Genomic DNA, 27,099 nt, shown 5'->3' on the forward strand with positions numbered 1-27,099 from the left:
GCTGTCCTGGCTGACACCCCTCTGCAATGTTGCGTGGAGATCAGAGGCAGTACCCCTGGACTGGCAGACCAGGGTGGTCATCCCCATTTTTAAGTAGGGGGACCGGAGGGTGTGTTCCAACTACAGGGGGCTCACACTCCTCAGCCTCCCTGGGAATGTCTATGCCAGGGTGCTGGAGAGGAGAGTCCATCCATTAGTCGAACCTTAGATACAGGAGGAACAATGCAGTTTTCGTCCTGTCGTGGAACACTGGACGAGCTCTTTATCCTCTCGAGGATACTTGAGGGTGCATGGGAGTTTGCCCAACCAGTCTACATGTGTTTTGTGGACTTGGAGAAGGCATTCAACCGTGTCCCTCGGGGTGTCATGTGGGAGATGTTGCGGGAGTATGGGGTGTCTGGCCCATTGCTACAGGCCATTCGATCCCTATACAACTGTTGCAAGAGCTTGGTACACATAGCCGGCAAGAAGTCGAACTCGTTCTCGGTGGGTAATGGGCTCCGCCAGGACTGCCCTTTGTCACTGATTCTGTTCATAACTTTTATGGACAGGATTTCTAGGTGCAGCCAAGTGGCGGAGGGCTTTAACTTCGGTGGTCTTAGAATCTCATCTCTGCTTTTTGTGGATGGGGTTCTGTTGGCTTCATCGGGTGATGGCCTCCAGCTTGCACTGGAATGATTCACAGCCGAGTGTAAAGCGGCGGGAATGAGGATCAGCACTTCCAAATCTGAGGCCATGGTTCTCAGCCGGAAAAGGGTGGAGTGCCCACTCCGGGTCGGGGAGGAGTTCCTTCCCCAAGTGGAGGAGTTTAAGTATCTTGGGGTCTTGTTCACGAGTGACGGGAGAAGGGAGCCAGAGATCCACAGATGGATTGGTGCTGCGGCTGCAGTGATGCGGACGCTGCACCGGTCCATAGTGGTGAAGAGAGTACTGAGTGTAAAAGTGAAGTTCTCAATTTACCGGTCGATCTATGTCCCTACCCTCACCTATGGTCATGAGCTGTGGGTAGTGACCGAAAGAACGAGATTGCGGATACAAGCGGCGGAAATGAGCTTCCACCGAAGGGTGGCTGGCCTCTCCCTTAGAGATAGGGTAATAAGTTCAACCATCAGGGAGGGGCTCAAAGTAGAGCCACTGCTCCTCCACATCGAAAGGAGCCAGTTGAGGTGGTTCAGGCATCTGATAAGGATGCCCGAACCACGGATGGATGGAACAGACTGCATGCCACACAGTGGCCAGTGAGTGGCATCACTCGATGAGTCACAAGAGTATCTCCTTCACAAAAATCAAAACCCACATTTTTGAAACCTGATAACAAGTGAAATGGTTGCAAAAAAACTAACATTGTGATCCTAGAGTCTGACAGAATGGCAAACATCGAGCAGCAGGCACACCATCCCCTTAACATCTTCCTTTGTTGTATTATTTGTGTCTGATACCAATAATGGCACAGGACTTTCAGCCGCGTTGCAATATCGACCCAAGCACATGAAGTTATACTTATTTGTAATGGAAAACAAACTGTGCCAAGTCAAGTTGCATTGAGTCGAGCCAAGTACGTACTAATGAAAAAGGACAATGTGTGAAATATCCTCTTAAAGTCTACTAGAAGATGTGAATGCAGCATCAGGGACAATCCCTACTGTGACCATCACTGAAACCAACCAGCTGATGTATACTACAACAAAAGTGATCATCCAGACCAGAGATGGGCAGTAAAGCATTACAAGTAACATTACAAGTAACGTGTTACTTGTTCGGTCACTACCCACAAGTAACGCTACAAGTAACGTGTTACTGTAACGTGTTACTGTAACGTGATTACTTTTTTCAAGTAACGAGTAAAGTAAGGGATTACTATTGCAATAAAGGTGATTACTGTTACTTTCCCGAAAGCACGCTGCATTACTGCATTACTAAAACTGTAAATTTTTTGCGAGAGTGTCTCATGACAATAACGTAAGTGAGTGCGACGTTCGTGGCAAAAGCTGTGTGCAGATCAACAATGGATAATATATCGAGTGCAGGAGAGCATATGACTGTGCAGCATTTAAAGCGTGGAAGTACTCACCTTACTTTGAGTTTGATTCCGTATAAGTGACAAAACATTAGTATCCGCTGTTCACTGCATGGGAAGTAAAAGTCTTTTTACAGAAAAAAAACCCCCCTAAACTTCAGAGCAAGCACTGAATACGCTGCCACGGGAATGTGAACTTCACAGAGAAACTGCCAGATTCTTCCACTGACAGCTGCGGCACACCTGCACCAGGGCAAATCTCCGCCTGCCCCATTCCTGCTATACAGGTGAAAATAGAGCAACAGGACCGCTGAGTCTGTGATTTTATTTATTTTCTGCTGTGTTTTACTTGCATCTATTTGAAAGAGTCAGTGTAAACACAAAAAACTATTTTATTTTATATGCAGTCAGAGAATGTTGCATATAATTTAATTTTTGCTTGATGCATAAAGTTAAAAGATTAAAACTAATAAAACAAGTTTTAGAAAGAGACTTTTTCATTTGATTCTATTTTATATGATAGATTATGCAGAAAAAGTAGAATTGGGCTGAAAGATCTATCTATTTATTAACTATTCAGGTTTTAAATCATGTTTTAAAAAAGTAACTAAGTAACTAATTACTTTTGAAAATAAGTAATCAGTAAAGTATCAGGATTACTTTTTTACAGAAGTAATCAGTGATTAGTTCCTGATTACTTTTTTTAAGTAACCTGACCAACACTGCTCCTGACACAAGAAGCAGTACCCTCCATGTCAAGGAGACTACAGGCCAAGATGACTGGAGGAAAGTTAACCAACTATTAGAACTGTAGAAAAGTGTGACAAAGAAAAGGAAGCAGCTAATAAGCACAACAAGCTGTCTATATCTCAGACCTTAGAAAATGCCAAGCAAAGACCAAAAGCTTTGGTTAACCGCTTGAAGAAGTATACCAGAGATATTGAAGCCAGGAGAATAAATCAAATTTGATCAAATATTCTCCATTTAACCATCTAGGCTGTACTCTCAGGGGCGGGGGAAGTGAAGGGTCACTAGGAAAGCTGCAATCACCAAATACCTGCAGAGAGTAAGTCACTGGAATCAAAACAAGAAAGCTTCGTAACATGCATGGAGGATTTTACCATACATGGGAAGCCATAACCAAGTGGCCAGCATAGTATACAGGAACACCTGTCGGGAGTAGAGCCTAGAATTTCCAAGGCTGAAATCCAAATTGCACCCAAGGGTGGTTGACAATGACCGAGATAAAATCATACCAAAATTGTGCATACTGGTTACATTTTATATCACCTGACAAATCAAAATGGATTAATGTGTGACGGTATAGCCCTATGGCTGAATAAAATCGCTGATTCAATTAATCGATGGATCTCTCCAAGTTCGATTGCCAGTTAAATCATTATTTATATATATAGAAAGGTATAAGTATACATTTAATTACAGAGCTTTGTTGGAGACTTGGACCACTGGCAGTAGCCTCAGAAGAGCCTCCTCTGAAGCAGAGTATTTCTTCAGGTCAAACACATCCAGATCGTTTTCTGATGACAGTAAGATGAAGACCAGAGCTGACCACTGAGCAGGAGACAGTTTATCTGTGGAGAGACTTCCTGATCTCAGGGACTGTTGGATCTCCTCTACTAGAGAACGATCATTCAGTTCATTCAGGCAGTGGAACAGATTGATGCTTTTCTCTGCAGACAGATTCTCACTGATTTTCTCCTTGATGTACTGGACTGTTTCCTGATTGGTCTGTGAGCTACTTCCTGCCTGTATCAGCAGGCCTTGTAGGAGAGTCTGATTGGTCTGCAGTGAAAGACCCAGGAGGAAGCGGAGGAACAAGTCCAGGTGTCCATTTGGACTCTGTAAGGCCTTGTCCACAGCAGTCTGGTGGAAAAATTGTAGGTTTGGTTTGCCAATTAATTTAGACAACATCGAGGTTGTTTGTTTGTCTTTCAGCAGATTGAGTCCAGAGTTGATGAAGGTCAGATGGACATGAAGAGCAGCCAGAAACTCCTGAACACTCAGATGGATGAAGCAGAACACCTTGTCCTGGTACAGTCCTCTCTCCTCTTTAAAGATCTGTGTGAACACTCCTGAGTACACTGAGGCTGCTCTGATATCGATGCCACACTCTGTCAGGTCTGATTCATAAAAGATCAGGTTTCCTTTCTGCAGCTGATCAAAAGCCAGTTTTCCCAGTGACTCAATCATCTTCCCGCTCTCTGGACTCCAGTGTGGATCTGTCTCAGCTCCTCCATCATACTTGACCTTCTTCACTTTGGCCTGAACCACCAGGAAGTGGCTGTACATATCAGTCAAGGTCAGGGTAAACTTTCCACCCTCTTTGGTTTTCAGCACATCCTCCAGAACTGTAGCAGTGATCCAGCAGAAGACTGGGATGTGGCACATGATGTAGAGGCTTTGAGATGTCTTGATGTGGGAGATGATCCTGCTGGCCTTCATCTCATTGCTGAATCTCTTCAGGAAGTACTCCTCCATCTGTGGGTCAGTGAACCCTCTGACCTCTGTTACCATGTCAATATATACAAGAGGGATCTGATTGGCTGCTGCAGGTCGCATGGTTATCCAGAGACGAGCAGAGGGAAGCAGGTTCCCCCTGATGATGTTTATCAGCAGCACATCCACTGAGGTGGACTTTCTAGGGTCAGTTAGGATTGTAGTTTTGTGGAAGTCCAGAGGAAGACGACACTCATCCAGACCATCAAAGATGAACACAACCTGGAAGTCTTCAAAGCTGCAGATTCCTGCTTCTTTGATTTCAGTAAAGAAGCGATGAACAAGTTCCACCAAGCTGAACTTTTCCTCTTTCAGCACATTCAGCTCTCTGAAAGTGAATGGAAATATGAACTGGATGTCCTGGTTGGCTTTGTCTTCAGCCCAGTCCAGGGTGTATTTCTGTGTTAAGACTGTTTTCCCAATGCCAGCCACTCCCTTTGTCAGCACTGTTCTGATTGGTTTATTTCTTCCAGGTGAGGCTTTAAAGATGTCTTCTTGTCTGATTATTGTTTCTGGTCTGTCTAGTTTCCTGAATGCTTTTTCAATCTGTCTGACCTCATGTTCATCATTGACCTCTGCAGTCCCTCCCTCTGTGATGTAGAGCTCTGTGTAGATCTGATTCAGAAGGGTTGGGTTTCCTGCTTTAGTGATCCCCTCAAACACACACTGGAATTTCTTCTTCAGATTAGATTTAAGTGTAGATTGACAAATTCCACTCAAAGTTCCTAAAAGAATAAAGAAATAAAAAACATCAATGAAGTGCACATGATAATTTGATTTCTGTCAAGAAGGACTGAATACATCTTGGTCATCTGCAAAACTAACTACACCATCACTGTTTGGGGACTGTGCTCATGTACTATTTTGCACCATTTTGTAAATCTGGCACCAAATCTTTAGAGAAATCTTCTTACTGCTCTGCAGACGATCAGCCAGCTCCTCCTGCTTCATTCTCCTCAGGAAGTTAAGTGTGATCTTCACAAATGCCTCTCTGTTGCACTTCCTCTGCTCATCATCCTCTGTCTGACTCTGTAACCATTCTGGGTAATCTGGACTCAGAACCTTCTGGATCTTCTTCAGCTCGTTCTTCACAAAAGTGATGATGTTGTCCTCCAGCAGCTGGAACAGAATACTTTGTGAATGACCCAATCAGACTGAAATCATGGAGCCAAACATCAGATCCATGTTGGACACACTGACAATCCACTGGTCTACAAAGAGCAGCATGGAGATGACTGTGAACAGAATAGATGTAAAAAGTAGTTGTTGTACATGTACAGACCATAAATATGGAGTCCAGGTGTGTTTGATGCTGCTGGGCAGACTGACCACTGGGAACCTCTGAGCTCTGCTGGTCCACTCTGTGGAGGAATCATGAAGAATTAGGTCAAGCCTGAATTTCCCTGGAGATGTCAAAATTTAATGGTCCTGCCAATTAACCGAATTAACAGCTCAGCTTAGTGTTTTTCTGTGAGACTGAATGGCTGCAGTTTTGAGTTTTAGGGTCAGAACTCGGAGAAATTAATCTCAGTCACTGGAAGTATTTCGGGGTTTTTAACTGTATCTCACTTTTAAAAAAATCAGATAGCTTTATTCAGGGTGTTTGAATTCCTTACTTATGTCCAATAGGCTGACACTTCCGCGAACGGAAAGTATATTTTGCTGTCTGGTCACTGTTCACGAACAAAGATAGATTCCAGGATTGTCAGGTGTTTCAGGTTTCCAGCTTTTACTAAACAACCTGCATTGTATACAGTAGTCACTAAAACATTCAACGTACTAGCCATATATCTGATAAAACATTGTCAGAGACTTCTTCAAACCTGGACTGAACACTTATTTTTATCCAGTATTAGTATTCAGTAGTAAACTACAGTTCCAATAAACTCCACCAATTTAATGTCTAAGATGAAGAGGAGCAGAAACATGTATTGGTATCCTGGATGTTTGACCTGTTTTTCTGATAATTAACTGGTAAAAAGCTTCATGAAATGCATTCTGGGTAAACTTTAAAACTGGCCATACCACTATGTGGGACAAGTTGATGCTCAAAACAGGTTAGAAGATATCTCAAGTGTCATTTTTACGTACATTTTGATATCAGGCTCATCTTGTACCCATGATTTTTTGCTTCAAAATAAGTTTGTAATTTTAACTCACTAATTGATGAAGCCCTTTTATTTTATTCACTTGCAGTTGCCTGCAGTGAAATTAGACTGACAATTAAGAACTGTCAGTGCTTGCTTAAGAATTTTTATGCTCTCATAGTTTTCAGTTCTTGTTTTGTCAGTTTGCACTGTTGTAATGGTTTGCTTGGGTATTTAAAGTTTATTGAAGTAAATCCTTTCTCCTCAGGTATTAGCCAGGTGTTTCTCCTCCTTATGGGATTTACCTTTAATTAAATAAGTTACCTCATAAACTACACTAAGGATGCAAGTAAAACTTAACATCCTAAATGTGAAATTAAAACAACCTAGTATAAGTTTCTGTCAATAACACTAAAAAGTATGCTCAAACTTTTTAGTGTTATTGACAGACAACAAAAACACATAGAAAAGGATCAGGCTCTGATAAGGTTAAGCGGGAGAGAATGGATGGTCTCCAGGTGTGCAAAGCTTGTAGAGATTTATCGCAACAGCTTTTGTAGCTTTGATTTGCTTTAACTGCAAATCAAGGGTGGTTCAATAAAAGTACTGACTCAGGCATGGGGGGCTGCATACATCCTGTATGCATTCTACACTTTTTAGATTTGTATTTGTATAAAAATGGATTTTATTTACAATTTACATATACATTACATTGATTTCTGTTGATCTACAACATAAAATCCCAGTGAAATATACTTAAGTTGGTGTTTGTACAATATGGAAAGGTTCAAGGGTATGACTACTTTTACAAGGCACAGTGAGTGAGAAAGAGCCATGTCAGTTGTTTTTTTGTTTAGTTTGTTTTCTTTTGCCGAATCTGGAAATATTCATAAAACTATCAATTAACACAAAGCTCTACATTAGTAGCTGAGTACTGGGCAGCGCAGAACTGTGGTTCACAAAGAATGCATTCAAGTGCACCATTTAGTGTAGGTCACCTGTGTTTTAGCTCAGCTCACAGTCAGTGTATGAACATGTGTGTGACAAGATGCTCGATATGGAAGTTGATATGGAAGCTTTTATTTTGCTTCTTTATTATAACTTTGGCTTTTAGAAGGCCTTTCTGACTTTTCTTTTTAAATTTCAGTTCAGTCCTTGAACACATCGGGGCTGGTTAGGCTACTTAACACTGACCTATTAAAAAAGGCGCCAAACTCAATGGATGAACAAGTGTTGTGCCTACACAAAGAACAATTTTAACTTGTATCTCTGAGAATTTTGTTACAAGCACCCTGATTTAAATACATATAAAACACAAAAACATATAAAATGGTATTTTCATGCCAACAAGGTGATTCCAAAGGGTTATTAGCCGAAAACTTGGCATCTTATACTTACATCAGAAATAGGAAAATCTCTCCAGCAAAGACAATATCCAACATTTCCAACCACATCAAGCAGTTAATCACCTCTCCAATTGTTTATGTTACTAACAGCTCACCTCTCTGCAGCAGACGACTGCAGTCCTTTAAAATCAATAGGGTCATATTTAGACTGGTCACTCTTTAAGGACACACAGCTGGGTCCAGGTTCAAGTCCAGCAGGTCTCTCCTTGATCCTGCTGGAGAGGAAAATTTGTTTTTTTCATTTGCAGCCAGAGAAGCTGATGAAGAATTAGAATATCTTCATCATCCCAAAGAGAAACAGGTTTTCAGGATGAGCATGAGCAGAAGGAAACTCCAAACTAGTGTTGGCAGTGTAAGAACAGAGCGCCACCCAGAGGTAAACACAGTCATTTACACTGTGCAGGGCTATTGATGAATGTACATGTTGGATAGTTTTATAGAATAAATAAATTCCTCGCTCAGTGACTTCCTTTGAGTGGAGATAATTGATCGATCTGCATTTCAGGAGTGGGACACATCTCATAGACTCCCCCTCTGGTCCTCAGTCTATATATACAAATCCTGCCTCAATCTGGCTCTACGATTTGGTGGGACTGGCCTTTAACAGTAGAGCTCATCAGTCTTTCCCAAGAAACTATTGAAACTATTTAAACCCTATCACTAATGGTTTAACTGAAATTAAACAGTTTGATGAGTAGCAGCTATTTGAGGGATTTCTTAAAAACAGTAATGGCTTTATTTCATGTAAAAAATAACTCATCTCACAATTAAAGTCACTTTCCAACCTGCATTGTATACAATAGTCACTAAAACATTCAACGTACTAGCCATATATCTGATAAAACATTGTCAAAGAATTATTCAAACCTGGACTGAACACTTATTTTTATCCAGTATTAGTATTCAGTAGTAAACTACAGTTCCAATGAACTCCACCAATTTAATGTCTAAGATGAAGAGGAGCAGAAACATGCATTGGTATCCTGGGCGCTGTCACTTGGTGTTTCGCTCGCTTTGTGGTAGAGTATCACTTCCTGTTCCTGCTCAAACACAGTGGTGTTTCTGAGTAGCTTTTCTGCTTAGCAATTTAATTGAAATCTTTTGATACATCCCTTTTTTATAGTATAATCTTAACGTGCTTCATCTGAATCACCCTTTCTGTGTACTCACTACCTAATTTATAGCCAAAGTATTCACTCACTGTCTCTTTACTGTTTCGCTAGCTTAGCTTAGCTCGTAGCCGACTCGTTAGCACCATGGCTACTTCACCTGTCCCTGTTGCACTTTCCTGCTCATTGTGTCAGATGTTTAGTTACTCCTCGGCCTCCTTTAGCAGTAATGATACCTGTAACAAATGTAGCATATTTGCAGCTCTGGAGGCCAGGATTACTGAATTGGAGACTCGGCTTCGCACCCTTCATTCACCCGTAGCTAGCCAGGCCCCTGTAGCTGGTGCAGCCGAAGATAGCGTAGGCCCCGCTAGCTGTTCCCCGGCAGACCCCAAGCAGCTGGGGAACGAGGGCGGTTGGGTGACGGTGAGGAGGAAGCATAGTCTTAAACAGAAGCCCCAGGTACACCACCAACCTGTTCATGTGTCTAACCGTTTTTCCCCACTCGGCGACACACCCGCCGGGGGTCAAACTCTGGTAATTGGCGATTCTGTTCTCAGACATGTGAAGCTAGAGACACCGGCAACCATAGTCAATTGCCTTCCAGGGGCCAGAGCAGGCGACATTGAAGGAAATTTAAAACTGCTGGCTAAGGGTAAACGTAAATACAGTAAGATCATAATTCACGTCGGCAGTAATGACACCCGGTTACGCCAATCGGAGGTCACTAAAATCAATATTGAATCGGTGTGTAACTTTGCCAAAACAATGTCGGACTCTGTAGTTTTCTCTGGTCCCCTCCCCAATCAGACCAGGAGTGACATGTTTAGCCGCATGTTCTCCTTAAATTGCTGGCTGTCTGAGTGGTGTCCCAGAAACGATGTGGGCTTCATAGATAATTGGCAAACCTTCTGGAGGAAACCTGGTCTTGTTAGGAGAGACGGCATCCATCCCACTTTGGATGGAGCAGCTCTCATTTCTAGAAATATGGACCAATTTATTAAACCCCCCAAAATCTGACTATCCAGAGTTGGGACCAGGAAGCAGAGTTGCAGTCTTACACGCCTCTCTGCAGCTTCTCTCCTCCTGCTACCCCCCCAAAAACCCATCTCCATTGAGACTGTGTCAGCTCCCAAACAGACAAAAAACAAACCAAAAACCAGCAATAAAAAACTTAAACATAAAAAATCAAAAAGAAAGAACAATACAGAATCCACATCTGAACCAAAGAGTAAAACAGTGAAATGTGGATTATTAAATATTAGGTCTCTCTCCTCCAAGTCTCTGTTAGTACATGACTTAATAATCGACCAACAAATCGATTTACTCTGCCTTACAGAAACCTGGTTGCAGCAGGATGATTATGTTAGTTTAAATGAATCAACACCCCCGAGTCATTCTAACTACCAGAAACCTCGAAGCACAGGCCGAGGGGGCGGTGTGGCAGCAATTTTTCACACCAGTCTATTAATTAACGAAAGACCAAGACAGACTTTTAATTCATTTGAAAGCCTGATGCTTAGCCTTGTCCACCCCAGCTGTAAAACTCAGAAACCAGTCTTATTTGTTATCATCTACCGTCCACCTGGGCCTTACACAGAGTTTCTCTCTGATTTCTCAGACTTTTTATCTGATTTAGTGCTCAGCTCAGATAAAATAATTATTGTGGGTGATTTTAACATCCATGTAGATGCTAAAAATGACAGCCTCAACATTGCATTTAATCTGTTATTAGACTCAATTGGCTTCTCTCAAAATGTAAAAGAACCCACCCACCACTTTAATCACACTCTAGATCTTGTTTTAACATATGGCTTAGAAACTGAACATTTAACAGTGTTTCCTGAAAACCCTCTGCTGTCTGATCATTTCCTGATAACATTTACATTTACAATAATTGATTACACAGCAGTGGAGAGTAGACTTTATCAAAGTAGATGTCTTTCTGAAAGTGCTGTAACTAAGTTTAAGAATATAATCCACCCACTGTTATCATCTTCAATGCCCTGTACCAACATAGAGCAGGGCAGCTACCTGAACGCTACTCCAACAGAGGTCGATTATCTTGTTAATAATTTTACCTCCTCACTACGTACGACTCTGGATACTGTAGCTCCAGTGAAAACTAAAGTCTCAAATCAGAAGTACCTGACTCCGTGGTATAATTCTCAAACACGTAGCCTAAAGCAGATAACTCGTAAGCTGGAGAGGAAATGGCGTGTCACAAATTTAGAGGATCATCATTTAGCCTGGAGAAATAGTTTGTTGCTTTATAAGAAAGCCCTCCGCAAAGCCAGAACATCTTACTATTCGTCACTGATTGAAGAAAATAAGAACAACCCCAGGTTTCTCTTCAGCACTGTAGCCAGGCTGACAAAAAGTCAGAGCTCTACTGAGCCAACAATCCCTTTAACGTTAACTAGTAATGACTTCATGAACTTCTTCAGAAATAAAATTTTTATCATTAGAGAAAAAATTACCAATAATCATCCCACAGATGTAATATCGTCTACAGCTACTTTTAGTACCATTGATGTTAAGTTAGACTCTTTTTCTCCAATTGATCTTTCTGAGTTAACTTCAATAATTACTTCCTCTAAACCATCAACGTGTCTTTTAGACCCCATTCCTACAAAACTGCTCAAAGAAGTCCTGCCATTAATTAATTCTTCAATCTTAAATATGATCAATCTATCTCTAATAATCGGCTATGTACCACAGGCCTTCAAGGTGGCTGTAGTTAAACCTTTACTCAAAAAGCCATCTCTAGACCCAGCTGTCTTAGCTAATTATAGGCCAATATCCAACCTTCCTTTCATATCAAAAATCCTTGAAAGAGTAGTTGTCAAACAGCTAACAGATCATCTGCAGAGGAATGGCTTATTTGAAGAGTTTCAGTCAGGTTTCAGAGCTCATCACAGCACAGAAACAGCTTTAGTGAAGGTTACAAATGATCTTCTTATGGCCTCTGACAGTGGACTCATCTCTGTGCTTGTCCTGCTAGACCTTAGTGCTGCGTTCGATACTGTTGACCATAATATCTTATTAGAGCGATTAGAACATGCTGTAGGTATTACAGGTACTGCACTGCAGTGGTTTGTATCATATCTATCTAATAGACTCCAATTTGTACATGTAAATGGAGAGTCCTCTTCACCCACTAAGGTCAATTATGGAGTTCCACAGGGTTCAGTGCTAGGACCAATTCTATTTACATTATACATGCTTCCCCTAGGCAGCATCATTAGAAGACATAGCATAAATTTTCACTGCTATGCAGATGATACGCAGCTCTATCTATCCATGAAGCCAGGTAACACACACCAATTAGTTAAACTGCAGGAATGTCTTAAAGACATAAAGACCTGGATGGCCGCTAACTTCCTGCTTCTTAATTCAGATAAAACTGAGGTTATTGTACTCGGCCCTGAAAATCTTAGAAATATGGTATCTAACCAGATTCTTACTCTGGATGGCATTACCTTGGCCTCCAGTAATGCTGTGAGGAACCTTGGAGTCATTTTTGACCAGGACATGTCCTTCAAGGCACATATTAAACAAATATGTAAGACCGCTTTCTTCCATTTGCGCAACATCTCTAAAATTAGAAATATCCTGTCTCAGAGTGATGCTGAAAAACTAGTTCATGCCTTCATTACTTCCAGGCTGGACTACTGTAATTCGTTATTATCAGGATGTCCTAAAAACTCGCTGAAAAGTCTTCAGTTAATCCAAAATGCTGCAGCAAGAGTACTGACAGGGACTAGGAAGAGAGAACATATTTCTCCTGTTTTGGCTTCCCTTCATTGGCTTCCTGTTAAATCCAGAATTGAATTCAAAATCCTGCTCCTCACTTACAAGGTCTTAAATAATCAGGCCCCATCTTATCTTAATGACCTTGTAGTACCATATCACCCTATTAGAGCACTTCGCTCTCGCTCTGCAGGCTTACTTGCTGTTCCTAGAGTATTTAAAAGTAGAATGGGAGGGAGAGCCTTCAGTTTTCAGGCCCCTCTTCTGTGGAACCAGCTTCCAGTTTGGATTCGGGAGACAGACACTATCTCTACTTTTAAGATTAGGCTTAAAACTTTCCTTTTTGCTAAAGCATATAGTTAGGGCTGGACCAGGCGACCCTGAATCCTCCCTTAGTTATGCTGCAATAGACGTAGGCTGCCGGGGATTCCCATGATGCATTGAGTTTTTCCTTTCCAGTCACCTTCTCACTCACTATGTGTTAATAGACCTCTCTGCATTGAATCATATCTGTTATTAATCTCTGTCTCTCGTCCACAGCATGTCTTTCATCCTGTTTTCCTTCTTTCACCCCAACCGGTCGCAGCAGATGGCCGCCCCTCCCTGAGCCTGGTTCTGCCGGAGGTTTGTTCCTGTTAAAAGGGAGTTTTTCCTTCCCACTGTCGCCAAAGTGCTTGCTCATAGGGGGTCATATGATATGATTGTTGGGTTTTTCTCTGTATTTATTATTGTGCTATCTACTGTACAATATAAAGCGCCTTGAGGCGACTTTTGTTGTGATTTGGCGCTGTATAAATAAAATTGAAAAAATTGAATTGAATTGGATGTTTGACCTGTTTTTCTGATAATTAACTGGAAAAAAACTTCATGAAATGCATTCTGGGTAAACTTTAAAACTGGCCATACCACTATACGTGGGACAAGTTGATGCTCAAAACAGGTTAGAAGATATCTCAAGTGTCATTTTTATGTACATTTTGATATCAGGCTCATCTTGTACCCATGATTTTTGCTTCAAAATAAGTTTGTAAATTTAACTCATTTATTGATGAAGCCCTTTTATTTTATTCACTTGCAGTTGCCTGCAGTGAAATTAGACTGACAATTAAGAACTGTCAGTGCTTGCTTAAGAATTTTTATGCTCTCATAGTTTTCAGTTCTTGTTTTGTCAGTTTGCACTGTTGTAATGGTTTGCTTGGGTATTTAAAGTTTATTGAAGTAAATCCTTTCTCCTCAGGTATTAGCCAGGTGTTTCTCCTCCTTATGGGATTTACCTTTAATTAAATAAGTTACCTCATAAACTACACTAAGGATGCAAGTAAAACTTAACATCCTAAATGTGAAATTAAAACAACCTAGTATCAGTTTCTGTCAATAACACTAAAAAGTATGCTCAAACTTTTTAGTGTTATTGACAGACAACAAAAACACATAGAAAAGGATCAGGCTCTGATAAGGTTAAGCGGGAGAGAATGGATGGTCTCCAGGTGTGCAAAGCTTGTAGAGATTTATCGCAACAGCTTTTGTAGCTTTGATTTGCTTTAACTGCAAATCAAGGGTGGTTCAATAAAAGTACTGACTCAGGCATGGGGGGCTGCATACATCCTGTATGCATTCTACACTTTTTAGATTTGTATTTGTATAAAAATGGATTTTATTTACAATTTACATATACATTACATTGATTTCTGTTGATCTACAACATAAAATCCCAGTGAAATATACTTAAGTTGGTGTTTGTACAATATGGAAAGGTTCAAGGGTATGACTACTTTTACAAGGCACTGAGTGAGAAAGAGCCATGTCAGTTGTTTTTTTGTTTAGTTTGTTTTCTTTTGCCGAATCTGGAAATATTCATAAAACTATCAATTAACACAAAGCTCTACATTAGTAGCTGAGTACTGGGCAGCGCAGAACTGTGGTTCACAAAGAATGCATTCAAGTGCACCATTTAGTGTAGGTCACCTGTGTTTTAGCTCAGCTCACAGTCAGTGTATGAACATGTGTGTGACAAGATGCTCGATATGGAAGTTGATATGGAAGCTTTTATTTTGCTTCTTTATTATAACTTTGGCTTTTAGAAGGCCTTTCTGACTTTTCTTTTTAAATTTCAGTTCAGTCCTTGAACACATCGGGGCTGGTTAGGCTACTTAACACTGACCTATTAAAAAAGGCGCCAAACTCAATGGATGAACAAGTGTTGTGCCTACACAAAGAACAATTTTAACTTGTATCTCTGAGAATTTTGTTACTAGCACCCTGATTTAAATACATATAAAACACAAAAACATATAAAATGGTATTTTCATGCCAACAAGGTGATTCCAAAGGGTTATTAGCCGAAAACTTGGCATCTTATACTTACATCAGAAATAGGAAAATCTCTCCAGCAAAGACAATATCCAACATTTCCAACCACATCAAGCAGTTAATCACCTCTCCAATTGTTTATGTTACTAACAGCTCACCTCTCTGCAGCAGACGACTGCAGTCCTTTAAAATCAATAGGGTCATATTTAGACTGGTCACTCTTTAAGGACACACAGCTGGGTCCAGGTTCAAGTCCAGCAGGTCTCTCCTTGATCCTGCTGGAGAGGAAAAATTGTGTTTTTCATTTGCAGCCAGAGAAGCTGATGAAGAATTAGAATATCTTCATCATCCCACAGAGAAACAGGTTTTCAGGATGAGCATGAGCAGAAGGAAACTCCAAACTAGTGTTGGCAGTGTAAGAACAGAGCGCCACCCAGAGGTAAACACAGTCATTTACACTGTGCAGGGCTATTGATGAATGTACATGTTGGATAGTTTTATAGAATAAATAAATTCCTCGCTCAGTGACTTCCTTTGAGTGGAGATAATTGATCGATCTGCATTTCAGGAGTGGGACACATCTCATAGACTCCCCCTCTGGTCCTCAGTCTATATATACAAATCCTGCCTCAATCTGGCTCTACGATTTGGTGGGACTGGCCTTTAACAGTAGAGCTCATCAGTCTTTCCCAAGAAACTATTGAAACTATTTAAACCCTATCACTAATGGTTTAACTGAAATTAAACAGTTTGATGAGTAGCAGCTATTTGAGGGATTTCTTAAAAACAGTAATGGCTTTATTTCATGTAAAAAATAACTCATCTCACAATTAAAGTCACTTTCCAACCTGCATTGTATACAATAGTCACTAAAACATTCAACGTACTAGCCATATATCTGATAAAACATTGTCAAAGAATTATTCAGACCTGGACTGAACACTTATTTTTATCCAGTATTAGTATTCAGTAGTATACTACAGTTCCAATGAACTCCACCAATTTAATGTCTAAGATGAAGAGGAGCAGAAACATGCATTGGTATCCTGGATGTTTGACCTGTTTTTCTGATAATTAACTGGAAAAAAAACTTCATGAAATGCATTCTGGGTAAACTTTAAAACTGGCCATACCACTATACGTGGGACAAGTTGATGCTCAAAACAGGTTAGAAGATATCTCAAGTGTCATTTTTATGTACATTTTGATATCAGGCTCATCTTGTACCCATGATTTTTGCTTCAAAATAAGTTTGTAAATTTAACTCATTTATTGATGAAGCCCTTTTATTTTATTCACTTGCAGTTGCCTGCAGTGAAATTAGACTGACAATTAAGAACTGTCAGTGCTTGCTTAAGAATTTTTATGCTCTCATAGTTTTCAGTTCTTGTTTTGTCAGTTTGCACTGTTGTAATGGTTTGCTTGGGTATTTAAAGTTTATTGAAGTAAATCCTTTCTCCTCAGGTATTAGCCAGGTGTTTCTCCTCCTTATGGGATTTACCTTTAATTAAATAAGTTACCTCATAAACTACACTAAGGATGCAAGTAAAACTTAACATCCTAAATGTGAAATTAAAACAACCTAGTATAAGTTTCTGTCAATAACACTAAAAAGTATGCTCAAACTTTTTAGTGTTATTGACAGACAACAAAAACACATAGAAAAGGATCAGGCTCTGATAAGGTTAAGCGGGAGAGAATGGATGGTCTCCAGGTGTGCAAAGCTTGTAGAGATTTATCGCAACAGCTTTTGTAGCTTTGATTTGCTTTAACTGCAAATCAAGGGTGGTTCAATAAAAGTACTGACTCAGGCATGGGGGGCTGCATACATCCTGTATGCATTCTACACTTTTTAGATTTGTATTTGTATAAAAATGGATTTTATTTACAATTTACATATACATTACATTGATTTCTGTTGATCTACAACATAAAATCCCAGTGAAATATACTTAAGTTGGTGTTTGTACAATATGGAAAGGTTCAAGGGTATGACTACTTTTACAAGGCACAGTGAGTGAGAAAGAGCCATGTCAGTTGTTTTTTTGTTTAGTTTGTTTTCTTTTGCCGAATCTGGAAATATTCATAAAACTATCAATTAACACAAAGCTCTACATTAGTAGCTGAGTACTGGGCAGCGCAGAACTGTGGTTCACAAAGAATGCATTCAAGTGCACCATTTAGTGTAGGTCACCTGTGTTTTAGCTCAGCTCACAGTCAGTGTATGAACATGTGTGTGACAAGATGCTCGATATGGAAGTTGATATGGAAGCTTTTATTTTGCTTCTTTATTATAACTTTGGCTTTTAGAAGGCCTTTCTGACTTTTCTTTTTAAATTTCAGTTCAGTCCTTGAACACATCGGGGCTGGTTAGGCTACTTAACACTGACCTATTAAAAAAGGCGCCAAACTCAATGGATGAACAAGTGTTGTGCCTACACAAAGAACAATTTTAACTTGTATCTCTGAGAATTTTGTTACTAGCACCCTGATTTAAATACATATAAAACACAAAAACATATAAAATGGTATTTTCATGCCAACAAGGTGATCCCAAAGGGTTATTAGCCGAAAACTTGGCATCTTATACTTACATCAGAAATAGGAAAATCTCTCCAGCAAAGACAACATCCAACATTTCCAACTATATCAAGCAGTTAATCACCTCTCCAATTGTTTATGTTACTAACAGCTCACCTCTCTGCAGCAGACGACTGCAGTCCTTTAAAATCAATAGGGTCATATTTAGACTGGTCACTCTTTAAGGACACACAGCTGGGTCCAGGTTCAAGTCCAGCAGGTCTCTCCTTGATCCTGCTGGAGAGGAAAATTTGTTTTTTTCATTTGCAGCCAGAGAAGCTGATGAAGAATTAGAATATCTTCATCATCCCAAAGAGAAACAGGTTTTCAGGATGAGCATGAGCAGAAGGAAACTCCAAACTAGTGTTGGCAGTGTAAGAACAGAGCGCCACCCAGAGGTAAACACAGTCATTTACACTGTGCAGGGCTATTGATGAATGTACATGTTGGATAGTTTTATAGAATAAATAAATTCCTCGCTCAGTGACTTCCTTTGAGTGGAGATAATTGATCGATCTGCATTTCAGGAGTGGGACACATCTCATAGACTCCCCCTCTGGTCCTCAGTCTATATATACAAATCCTGCCTCAATCTGGCTCTACGATTTGGTGGGACTGGCCTTTAACAGTAGAGCTCATCAGTCTTTCCCAAGAAACTATTGAAACTATTTAAACCCTATCACTAATGGTTTAACTGAAATTAAACAGTTTGATGAGTAGCAGCTATTTGAGGGATTTCTTAAAAACAGTAATGGCTTTATTTCATGTAAAAAATAACTCATCTCACAATTAAAGTCAGACACAGTTGTTTTCTTTACATTCTGTTAATCTAAATGTTACATTTTGAGTGGGAAAAACATTTTGTCCCTCTAATAAGTAACCAATTCTTGGATGAATAATGAAATCTTATTCCTGCTTAAAACCCCTTCCACTTTTTCCTTTTTGTGTAACAATCAAACAACATTAAGCAGTTACATCAGCTCTCAAAGAGTTCATGTTATTAACAGCTCACCTCTCTGCAGCAGACAGACGCTGGACTTTAAAATCAATAGGGTCATATTTAGACTGGTCACTCTTTAAGGACACACAGCTGGGTTCAGGTTCATGTTTCCGTTTAGTTCCTCGTCTCTTCCTGTGAATAATGATGGAGCAGTGATGTGAGTGCTGAGCTGTGACATGGAGAAGAGTCATGGACAGTTAGAGATGGTCATCTCACCTCTGAGCTTTGGTCTGGCTCTCATGTTCCCCACACAGAGTGGTTTTAGAGGGAGGGACTCCCTCCTCTCTGTCCTCACACTGATCCATGCTGCTCAATTCAGCTCACACACACTTTCTACCTTCACCTGCAGAGGAAACACAAATTATTCATGTGCACATCAACTAAAATCCTCATTTTCTAAAAATATCAGCAACTTTATTTCTTTGTCAGCTGAATTTGTAATTTGTATTCTGTATCCTGTTTCAAACTGAAATCCTGAGAGCTAAATAAAATTAGTTTTTGCCTGTTGCAGTTTAACATCTGACTTATTTTAATTCAGTTGTTCATGACATGTAGCCATTTTTAAATGGTTTAATGATTAGAGGCTGAACATAGGTTTTCTTCAGTCTCATGCAGTGAATATTACATAAGAAATGCAACACCTAACGCACCAGCCACCTTTCCTTGTGAAAACCCTTTGTTGGAGCACAGGCAACGACTTTGTGATGCACGCTCAATCAGTGCTAGATCTGTTTTAAATAATACTTCATAAAGTTCCATGTAAACCGAAGTCCTCCTGTTTGCTCAACACCGAAACATTCAGCCAAGCACTGTGGTTTATCATATAACATTTCACAAAACAAACTGTTTTAAAACCAGCGTTATCCAGTCAGTTTTATTAACAACATGCAAAAAGTGTAGCAACAACCGTGTTTTGTGACATGAGTTTCTATTTAGAGTATTTTAAATCAGGCCTACATGTTTAATCTATATCTAAGCTACATCTATAATAACATTAATAATAATAACATTAATAACAATAATAACAATAAAAATAATATCTCCTGCTTTCTCCTTAATACAAGTGGACCGGCGAGTCTCTCGTGCAGCTGTTGTTGTGTCACACTAACAGGAAATTGGATTTGAGATGACTCATGTTTTAGTTCAATATATTGTTGTTATTTGAGTATTATATTGTTCCCTGCTCCTTGTGAGCTTTGTTCTCCATGCTCTTATGATCTTGGTTCCCTTTTGTGTCTAGTTTGTCCTCATCTTATCAGCCTTTCCTCCATGTGTTGTTACCTTTCCTGTCATGTTTCTAGGTTTGTCTGGTTACTTTTGTGCCCGCCTCTATAGTTCATCTTGTTTCCACAGTCAGTCATGTCTCTATGTTCGTTTACCTTTCTATCAATGTCAAGTTCATATATCTTATTCCTGGCCTCTGTGTGTTACTCACTTCCTCTTTTGACAATCCCTTGTCTTGTGTGTGTCAGTTCTGTTCTGTTCTACTGTGTTCCCCAAGTGTGCCAAGTCCCCCCAGTGTGTTTTGCTCTGTCCTCCTTTATGGTGCGAGAGTGTTCATCCATCTGTTTGCAAGTTAGTTTTTTGACATGCACTGCCTCGCCTTGTTATTATTAAGGTTTTGTTTGTTCTACCTTTTGTCAGCCAATAAAACTTTGATTTTGGGTTTACTTTTGTCTGTGAGTCCTGCATTCTGGGTCCACTCTCTGCCTGCCACACATCCACAATCCATGACAGAGGGTTTCTGTGTTGGCGTGTGTTTTTCTAACTCCAAACACCCTTTGGGGGTGTTTGTGTTTTTTGTTTTGTTTTTTTGTCCCACAAAGCATTTGGAAAATTGTTTATAAAATAACAGAAGCACAGACATGTTAAATAAAATGTTGTAACTTCCCAGGTATTGAACAAATGTTGACTTATTTTCAGCAGATTTGATTTGAAGTTTACTAGGACCTTTTTTTCCTCCTGTGAGCCTGATTGTCTTCATCTGAGCCCTCTATGATTGTATGGGTTTGCTCAGCTTTTCACTGGCCATCTTCATTCCCTTAGCCTGCTGGCTCTTCACCAGCCTTAGAGGTCCAACTCTCCAGCTCCCCAGTGTGCTCCTCAACAACATTGTTGGACACCCCCCCAGAACTGTCTCTTCATTTGTGGACTCTTGTCCTCCCTATTGGTTTCCTTTTGTTCTTTTCCTGATTGACCTGTTTGTTCAGCTGCTTGCTGATACTGAGATAGTTTCTGTTTCTCTGTGTTTGATGAGCGCTGACTTCTGTAAATATGTACACTTTATGTATGAAGAGGCAGATAAAGTTTGTGTCTCACTCATGTAGTGACTATTGTTGTTAAACAGACACCATGACAGAGATCATAAAGGCTTCCTGAAGTTAGAAATGAGACCAAAGGCAGGAGGTGTGTGGACTGTGTGTAGTAGATTAATATAATGATAATGAAGGTTACAATTTGATACCAGCACACTACAGTGTATCTAGCAAATACTTTGCCTCTCGCCCTATTGTAGCATGGATAGATGGATGAAAATACTGTAATTAGTCCTGTATGTAATACGATGGAGCTGAGCTTTGTCACATTTTCAGAATTTAACATCTTCCCATCCTCAGTAATGCGTACTGCTGACTGAAATTCAGGTATCTACAAACAGGTATGAAACTCTGTACTGAAAAACAGGAGAGCTACTATCAGGAGTCACAGCTCAACCTTAATGAAAAAAGAGACAGGGAGGAGAGGAGGCAGATTTTCACAGAGGAAGTAAAAAGACAAATAGGAAAATAGAAGCATTCCTTCCTAAAGCAAGAGTCAAGTTCATTGAACAACATGTGAACAATGAATGCAATAAAGAGAAGTCATCTTTACTGCAGCTCATGATTCAGAAACAACAAACACTCCATCAAACACAGAGTAAAAGTGTCTCCAACTGAAGCAGAAAAAATGTCCCTTTAATGAAAACAAATCACATGAATGAGGAGCTTCACTCACAACTTTTCCTTCATCTTAATGCAGCTTTATACTGTCTGTGTACAAACTGATCTTAGAGTCTTACTTCAAACTGGAATTAACTGCAGCTTCTTGTCTTTGCGTATGTGTGCACGGGCAGGCCACACCTTCATGTCTTCACTCAAAATATGCTGTCTGACTGCTCAGACTGAGTTTAAGTCGGAGGAAAGTTTACATGCTGACTTGTAAAGACATAAAACCTTTGTCTATTTCTGTCACAGCCAGAGTCAGCCAGCCAAAGTCTGTGACAAAGGAGGTAGAGCACACAGTCTGTAGATGACGCTCACAGTTTTAATGAAGCCAAGAAACCACAAAGGAGTGTGTGTCTGTCAGCAAATCACTGTGTAGAGTCCGAATGAGTGTATGAATGGGACTAAACACCAACTCCAACAAGGAGCTGAGTGAGCCAGGCAGAGGTAGAGGTAGTGAAAGGATGCCTATGCTGGTACAATACTGATATTTAATTTTGAAAAGACTAGCAGGAATCAGAAATACACTGCTGTGTGTGACTTTAATGGAGAGACAACAGTTTTCTTCTAAAGAAAAAAAGTAAAGAAATCAATGAAACATCAGCAGTTAATCAAATTGTCTGAATCCATCAGTCAATAATCTATAATCATGTGGATTTGTCTTCAAACACAAGAGTGATCAAAGTTTGTCCTGAAATAAGAGCTAAACATCTGGTCCAAACATCACAGAGCAGAGACAAACAGTAAAACTGTTAAAGGAGGAAACAAGACAAACTTACAGTTTCTTCAAACACCAACAACAAGCTCCACTCCACACCTGGACACTAAACACGGACACACAGGTGAGCGGCTTCCTGGAAGGAGGCGGGACTCCACCTAAAGCAGGACAGGTGGGAGGAGGAGATTTTAGATTAGATTAATTTCTGAATTAATCTAGCAGTGTTGCTCCTGAATACAGCACACAGAGGGACTTTTGCCTCTTCAGTTTTCTGCATGACTTCAGTCTCTTTTATTTTCAAATAAACTTTACTGAGACCATGAACAGTACAACAGGCCAACATAAAGATGACTGAGATCTGGAATTTAGAGGATTTAGAAAAAAAGGTTCTCAGAGCTGCTGTAGAAACACTGATCAAAGTGTTTTTAAGTCAAAGTCCTTATTTTAAACTAGTATTAACTACACATACTCACATGGGAAACTATTGGGTGATATTAACATTGAAATGCAGCTTAGAGCTTAATACATTTGACCAATACCGCAAAATTTAGATCAATTCACATATTTCACACAGTTTTTAATAGTTCAGCTATTTAGCCAAACTATATTTATGTTACAGTTTTACAGTGACCATGAGCTTAAAGTGCAATTTCTCACCTTTTTTTTTTAATTCAAACAGCTCAGTTGTGCAGAAATATTAGATCATAGCAGCACTGTTACATACAATGAAACCACCAGAATTGTAAAAATACAGAGATATACATGTTTGTCCATACTGTCAGCATTATCACGCAGTGGATAAAGAATGTTCAGCACAACTTGATCCAACCATCTGAGTCACTCCGCCATTCAAACAGAGCTTGCATTCTTATTTTTTAACATTCATAATCAAGATTAGAAACAATGGATCTATTCTGAATTAAGTAAATGCGAGACCATAAGAGGTGAAAAAACAAAATATAATCCCCAAATTAATTGTTTGCATTTATTTTTATTTTTTTTCAGTCACAGTAACTGTTGTTAATCTGTTCTGTTTGAACAAAAATATATCTGTCCTATGAAAAAAGAACAGAACTCAATTCAGTTTAATTCCCCAAATTTCAATGTACAGTTCGCATTTTTACAGTGAGATAAAGAAAAACTTACAAAAACATAAATGTTATTTTACACTGAAAGACACAGACAGAATAACATCTGTACTTTGGCCCAAATTATATCTAATTTGTACAGATATAAGTGCCTTTTATTGGTGAGTCTTACTATTCAAATAAATGCCATAACAGTATTCTACAAGTCAATGCTTTTACATATCTACAATATCATTTTTAAAAGTAAAAATATTTTCTAAATATAATTCTCCTTAAGAAAAAATGCTAAACTTTATTTTGACATCTATTAAAATTAAAATTGATTACTGATATGCATATCATTTCTTAATAGTTTGAGTGATTAACCAAACACATTAAGTCATATATAGCAACTTTTGTCTTGCCAAAGTTCTACAAGCTGTGCCTCCATCGCTTGTGTCCAGATCACACGCTGCACAGCTGTGCTGCTCCGTCTTTCCACTTTCATTTCTGTGTTTGTGCGTGCGCAGTGTGAGATGCTGCGGTGACACCCTCATGACGGCCGACAGGATTTCAAACAGGTTTGATTATTTACGACAAAGCGATTGATGATCGGGAGCTGGTCGTGAGGTGTTAATCGCTTCTCGCTACCCCACGTATACTACACGATGCACGACACACGATGAAGGCGAAACTCGGGCTGATCACCAAAACGGTCGCACGACTGAAAAATCGTCTCAAAATGAGCCAAAAATCGCACAGTGTAAGCCCAGCAAAATCCAGTCAGTCACATTTGAAATGTAAAACCTGTCCTGTCTTTGCTTTGGAGTGAATAGGCTGTTGGAACAGAGCCAACAGTTTATGACGCAGTAGTTTTAAGCCAGTGAGTGAGTAACGTCAGCGATCTAAATATAAGATATAACGATATAAAATAATAATAATAAGTTCACTATCTCCCGCTGTCTCTGTGAATATAAAAAAGCGGAGCTCAGACTCTCTCCATTAGCTGTTGCTCGTTTGATGTGTCCCTGTTAGGAACACGTTACACACTGACTTTAATGGAGAGAACAGAAATAAAAACACACACAGTTTGTTGTGTGAAGAAACCAAACATGAGCTGAACAAACAGTAAAGTTGCTAAAGACAAACTGTTAAAGGAGGAAACAAAACAAACTTACAATTTCTTCAAACACACACACCAACAACAAGCTCCATTCCACGAATTTCAGCAAAGACGAATCTTGGAAAGAAGGAGAAACACCCAAAGAGGCGTTTGAGGACACTCAGGTCCATCGAAACCCTGTATGCTGCGTTCAGGTGAACCTCGGAAACTCCCAAATCTCTGACAGGTTGTGATTTTTTTCTGTTGGTTTTCCTGTTTGAAACACAAACATGTTTGTTGTTCTTTTTCCTGCAGCGGTTGAATATTTCAGCAGTAAAATGACGTTTCTTCAAAGCTCATTTCAACATGTTGAAGTCATGAATGAAAGTGCAGTCTAATGCCGGGCTCACACTGTGCGATTTTTGGCCCATTTTGAGCCGATTTTTGAGTCGTGCGACCGCTTTGTCGATCGGCCCGAGTTTGTCCTTCATCGTGCGTCGTGCATCGTGTAGTCTACGTGGGGTAACGAGAAGCGATTAACACCTCACGAGCAGCTCCCGATCATCAATCGCTTGGTCGGGAGGATTTCAAACATGTTTGAAATCCTCCCGACCGTCGCGAGGGTGTCACCGCAGCTTCTCACACTGCGCACGCGCAAACACAAATGTCAGCGAAAAAGACGGCGCAGCACGGCTGTGCAGCGTGTGATCTGGACACAAGCGATGGAGGCACAACTTGTAGAACTCTGGCAAGCTCACCCGAGCCTTTTCGATGTGGCCTCACAAAATTATCACGACCACAACAACCGTGAAAATAGTTGGATTTACACTGCTGCTCAATCACAGCTGCTTGATCAATGTTTTTCATTAGCAATTTAGCAAAGTTGATGGTGGTGTGGGTGTCTGTGTGAGTGAAAGACAGAGAGGGAGAGCGAGCGACAGATTTTCTGTTATAACCTTCATTTTTATGGACGCACAGTGTGAGCACTCAGGTCGCATCAGAGCATCGGGCCGTATAGTGTGAGACCCTGCATCGTGACCTATGAACTTCTCACCCCTGCGAGTCCATCGTACAGTTTGAGCAGGAGCTGAATCGCGCGACTGAAAAAATCGCACAGTGTGAGCCCGGCATAAGGTGTGTCATGTGACATGTTCAGTATTGTCACACATGTCTAGATTGTCCCTGATATCATAACTGCTAAAACACTGATGATTATATTTGAAGCATTATTACTAATGGCAGCAAAGTTTGAATGGAGCTCTCTGTCTGTGCTGATTTGTCGCCCTCTGGAGGTGAAAACACAAACTGCATGATGTCACTGTAACCACCACAGTGACATGAAGTGTTTTTAAATGACTGAAACACTGAAATGATGCTAACAGCTGTCGTTAGGCTCACTAGCAGTGCTGATGTGTTCATGTCAAACACTGGCTCAGGTCAAACTCCTTCATCCTTCTCCAGCATGAGGCCGCCCTCAGACCCACAGGGGCTCTGACTTTTGACCTCCTGACCCTCACCATTTTAGTCTCTTTGCCTCTTTAATGCAGATCCATCGAACCTGTAGCAGAGCAAAAGACGCTGGAAGCTGTTCTATGAATGATGTTCATACCAGAGTTTCTATTTCCAGCTCAGACGTGTTAAACGCTGCTGCTGTGCTACATTTGTCACTTCCTGCTTTCACTACCATCCATGTCAAAGCGCTGAAGTCATCTTATCACTTTAATGCAGTAAAACAGGAGCTGTAAGTCTGACATTTATTTACTGTCATCACAAACACACACAGCTGGATTAGCACCCAGGCAAATCAGCATTTGATTATTATTATTATATATCCTGTTTATGTGGAGGCACTTTTCTATCTGTCAGTGCTGAAGCAGAGGTCACTGATCACATGACTCTGAGGCATGTTTCCAGCACCTCGCTGAATCTGAGCCATGAAGATTTAAGGCAGCTCTGAAGGCAAAGCAGGTCTGAGCCTGTTAGCAAGCTGTACCTAATAAAGTGGCAGTGAATGTGTCAAGGACTCAGTCAGTAATGATAAGAGCCAGCAGGGGGCAGCACAGAGAGCTGAGGCGCTGTCAGAGAAGCAGGCTGACATCAGACTGATCATATTCCACCATCTATACCTTAAATAATCATCAAACACACAGCAGAGTAGAAACATGTGGAAGCATTTGGAGCTGCTGCTCCATCTCTGGACCCAAAAATATGCTCCACCACCACGCTGCAATGCATCTTGGGATAGAGTGGGCCCACCTGTCCTTCAAATCCAGGGAGAAGGAGGACACGTTTGTGGGAGCCTGGGACTCTGGACGACCTTGGTGGCCTCGCTGTGATGTCATGGACCTTCAGAGGAAGCAGAGGCTGAATTTAAACACACCTGCTGACTTCATGTGTTCTGCTCTGACAGCTGCCATGTGTCACAGCATGGATAATAAAGCCATCAAACTTCACT

General features: G+C 40.3%; 2 protein-coding genes across 5 annotated transcripts in view; both read right to left on the reverse strand.

Moving 5' to 3' along the window:
• Positions 1-24,821, reverse strand: part of LOC134624308 (NACHT, LRR and PYD domains-containing protein 12-like) — a 37,511-nt gene extending 12,690 nt beyond the window's left edge. The window contains exons 1-10 of one of the 4 annotated variants that reach the window (XM_063469275.1): positions 24,721-24,821; positions 22,537-22,633; positions 18,996-19,122; positions 18,792-18,911; positions 17,897-18,013; positions 15,358-15,477; positions 8,123-8,242; positions 5,817-5,895; positions 5,449-5,653; positions 3,459-5,259 (exon numbers count right to left, since the gene is read on the reverse strand). In XM_063469275.1, coding sequence (XP_063325345.1) covers positions 3,459-5,259; positions 5,449-5,653; positions 5,817-5,895; positions 8,123-8,242; positions 15,358-15,477; positions 17,897-18,013; positions 18,792-18,911; positions 18,996-19,084 — 2,651 coding nt within the window. In that variant the 5' untranslated portion in view covers positions 19,085-19,122; positions 22,537-22,633; positions 24,721-24,821. Of the gene's footprint in view, positions 1-3,458; positions 5,260-5,448; positions 5,654-5,816; positions 5,896-8,122; positions 8,243-15,357; positions 15,478-17,896; positions 18,017-18,791; positions 18,912-18,995; positions 19,123-22,536; positions 22,634-24,720 lie in introns of all 4 variants that reach the window. The other 3 variants (XM_063469276.1, XM_063469277.1, XM_063469274.1) reach the window with 3 other exon arrangements.
• LOC134621491 (NACHT, LRR and PYD domains-containing protein 12-like) overlaps positions 1-27,099 on the reverse strand; it is a 328,927-nt gene that overhangs the window by 49,982 nt on the left and 251,846 nt on the right. The window lies entirely within an intron of this gene.

Source organism: Pelmatolapia mariae, linkage group LG3_W (genome assembly GCF_036321145.2).
Source record: "Pelmatolapia mariae isolate MD_Pm_ZW linkage group LG3_W, Pm_UMD_F_2, whole genome shotgun sequence".
NCBI lineage: Eukaryota > Metazoa > Chordata > Actinopteri > Cichliformes > Cichlidae > Pelmatolapia > Pelmatolapia mariae.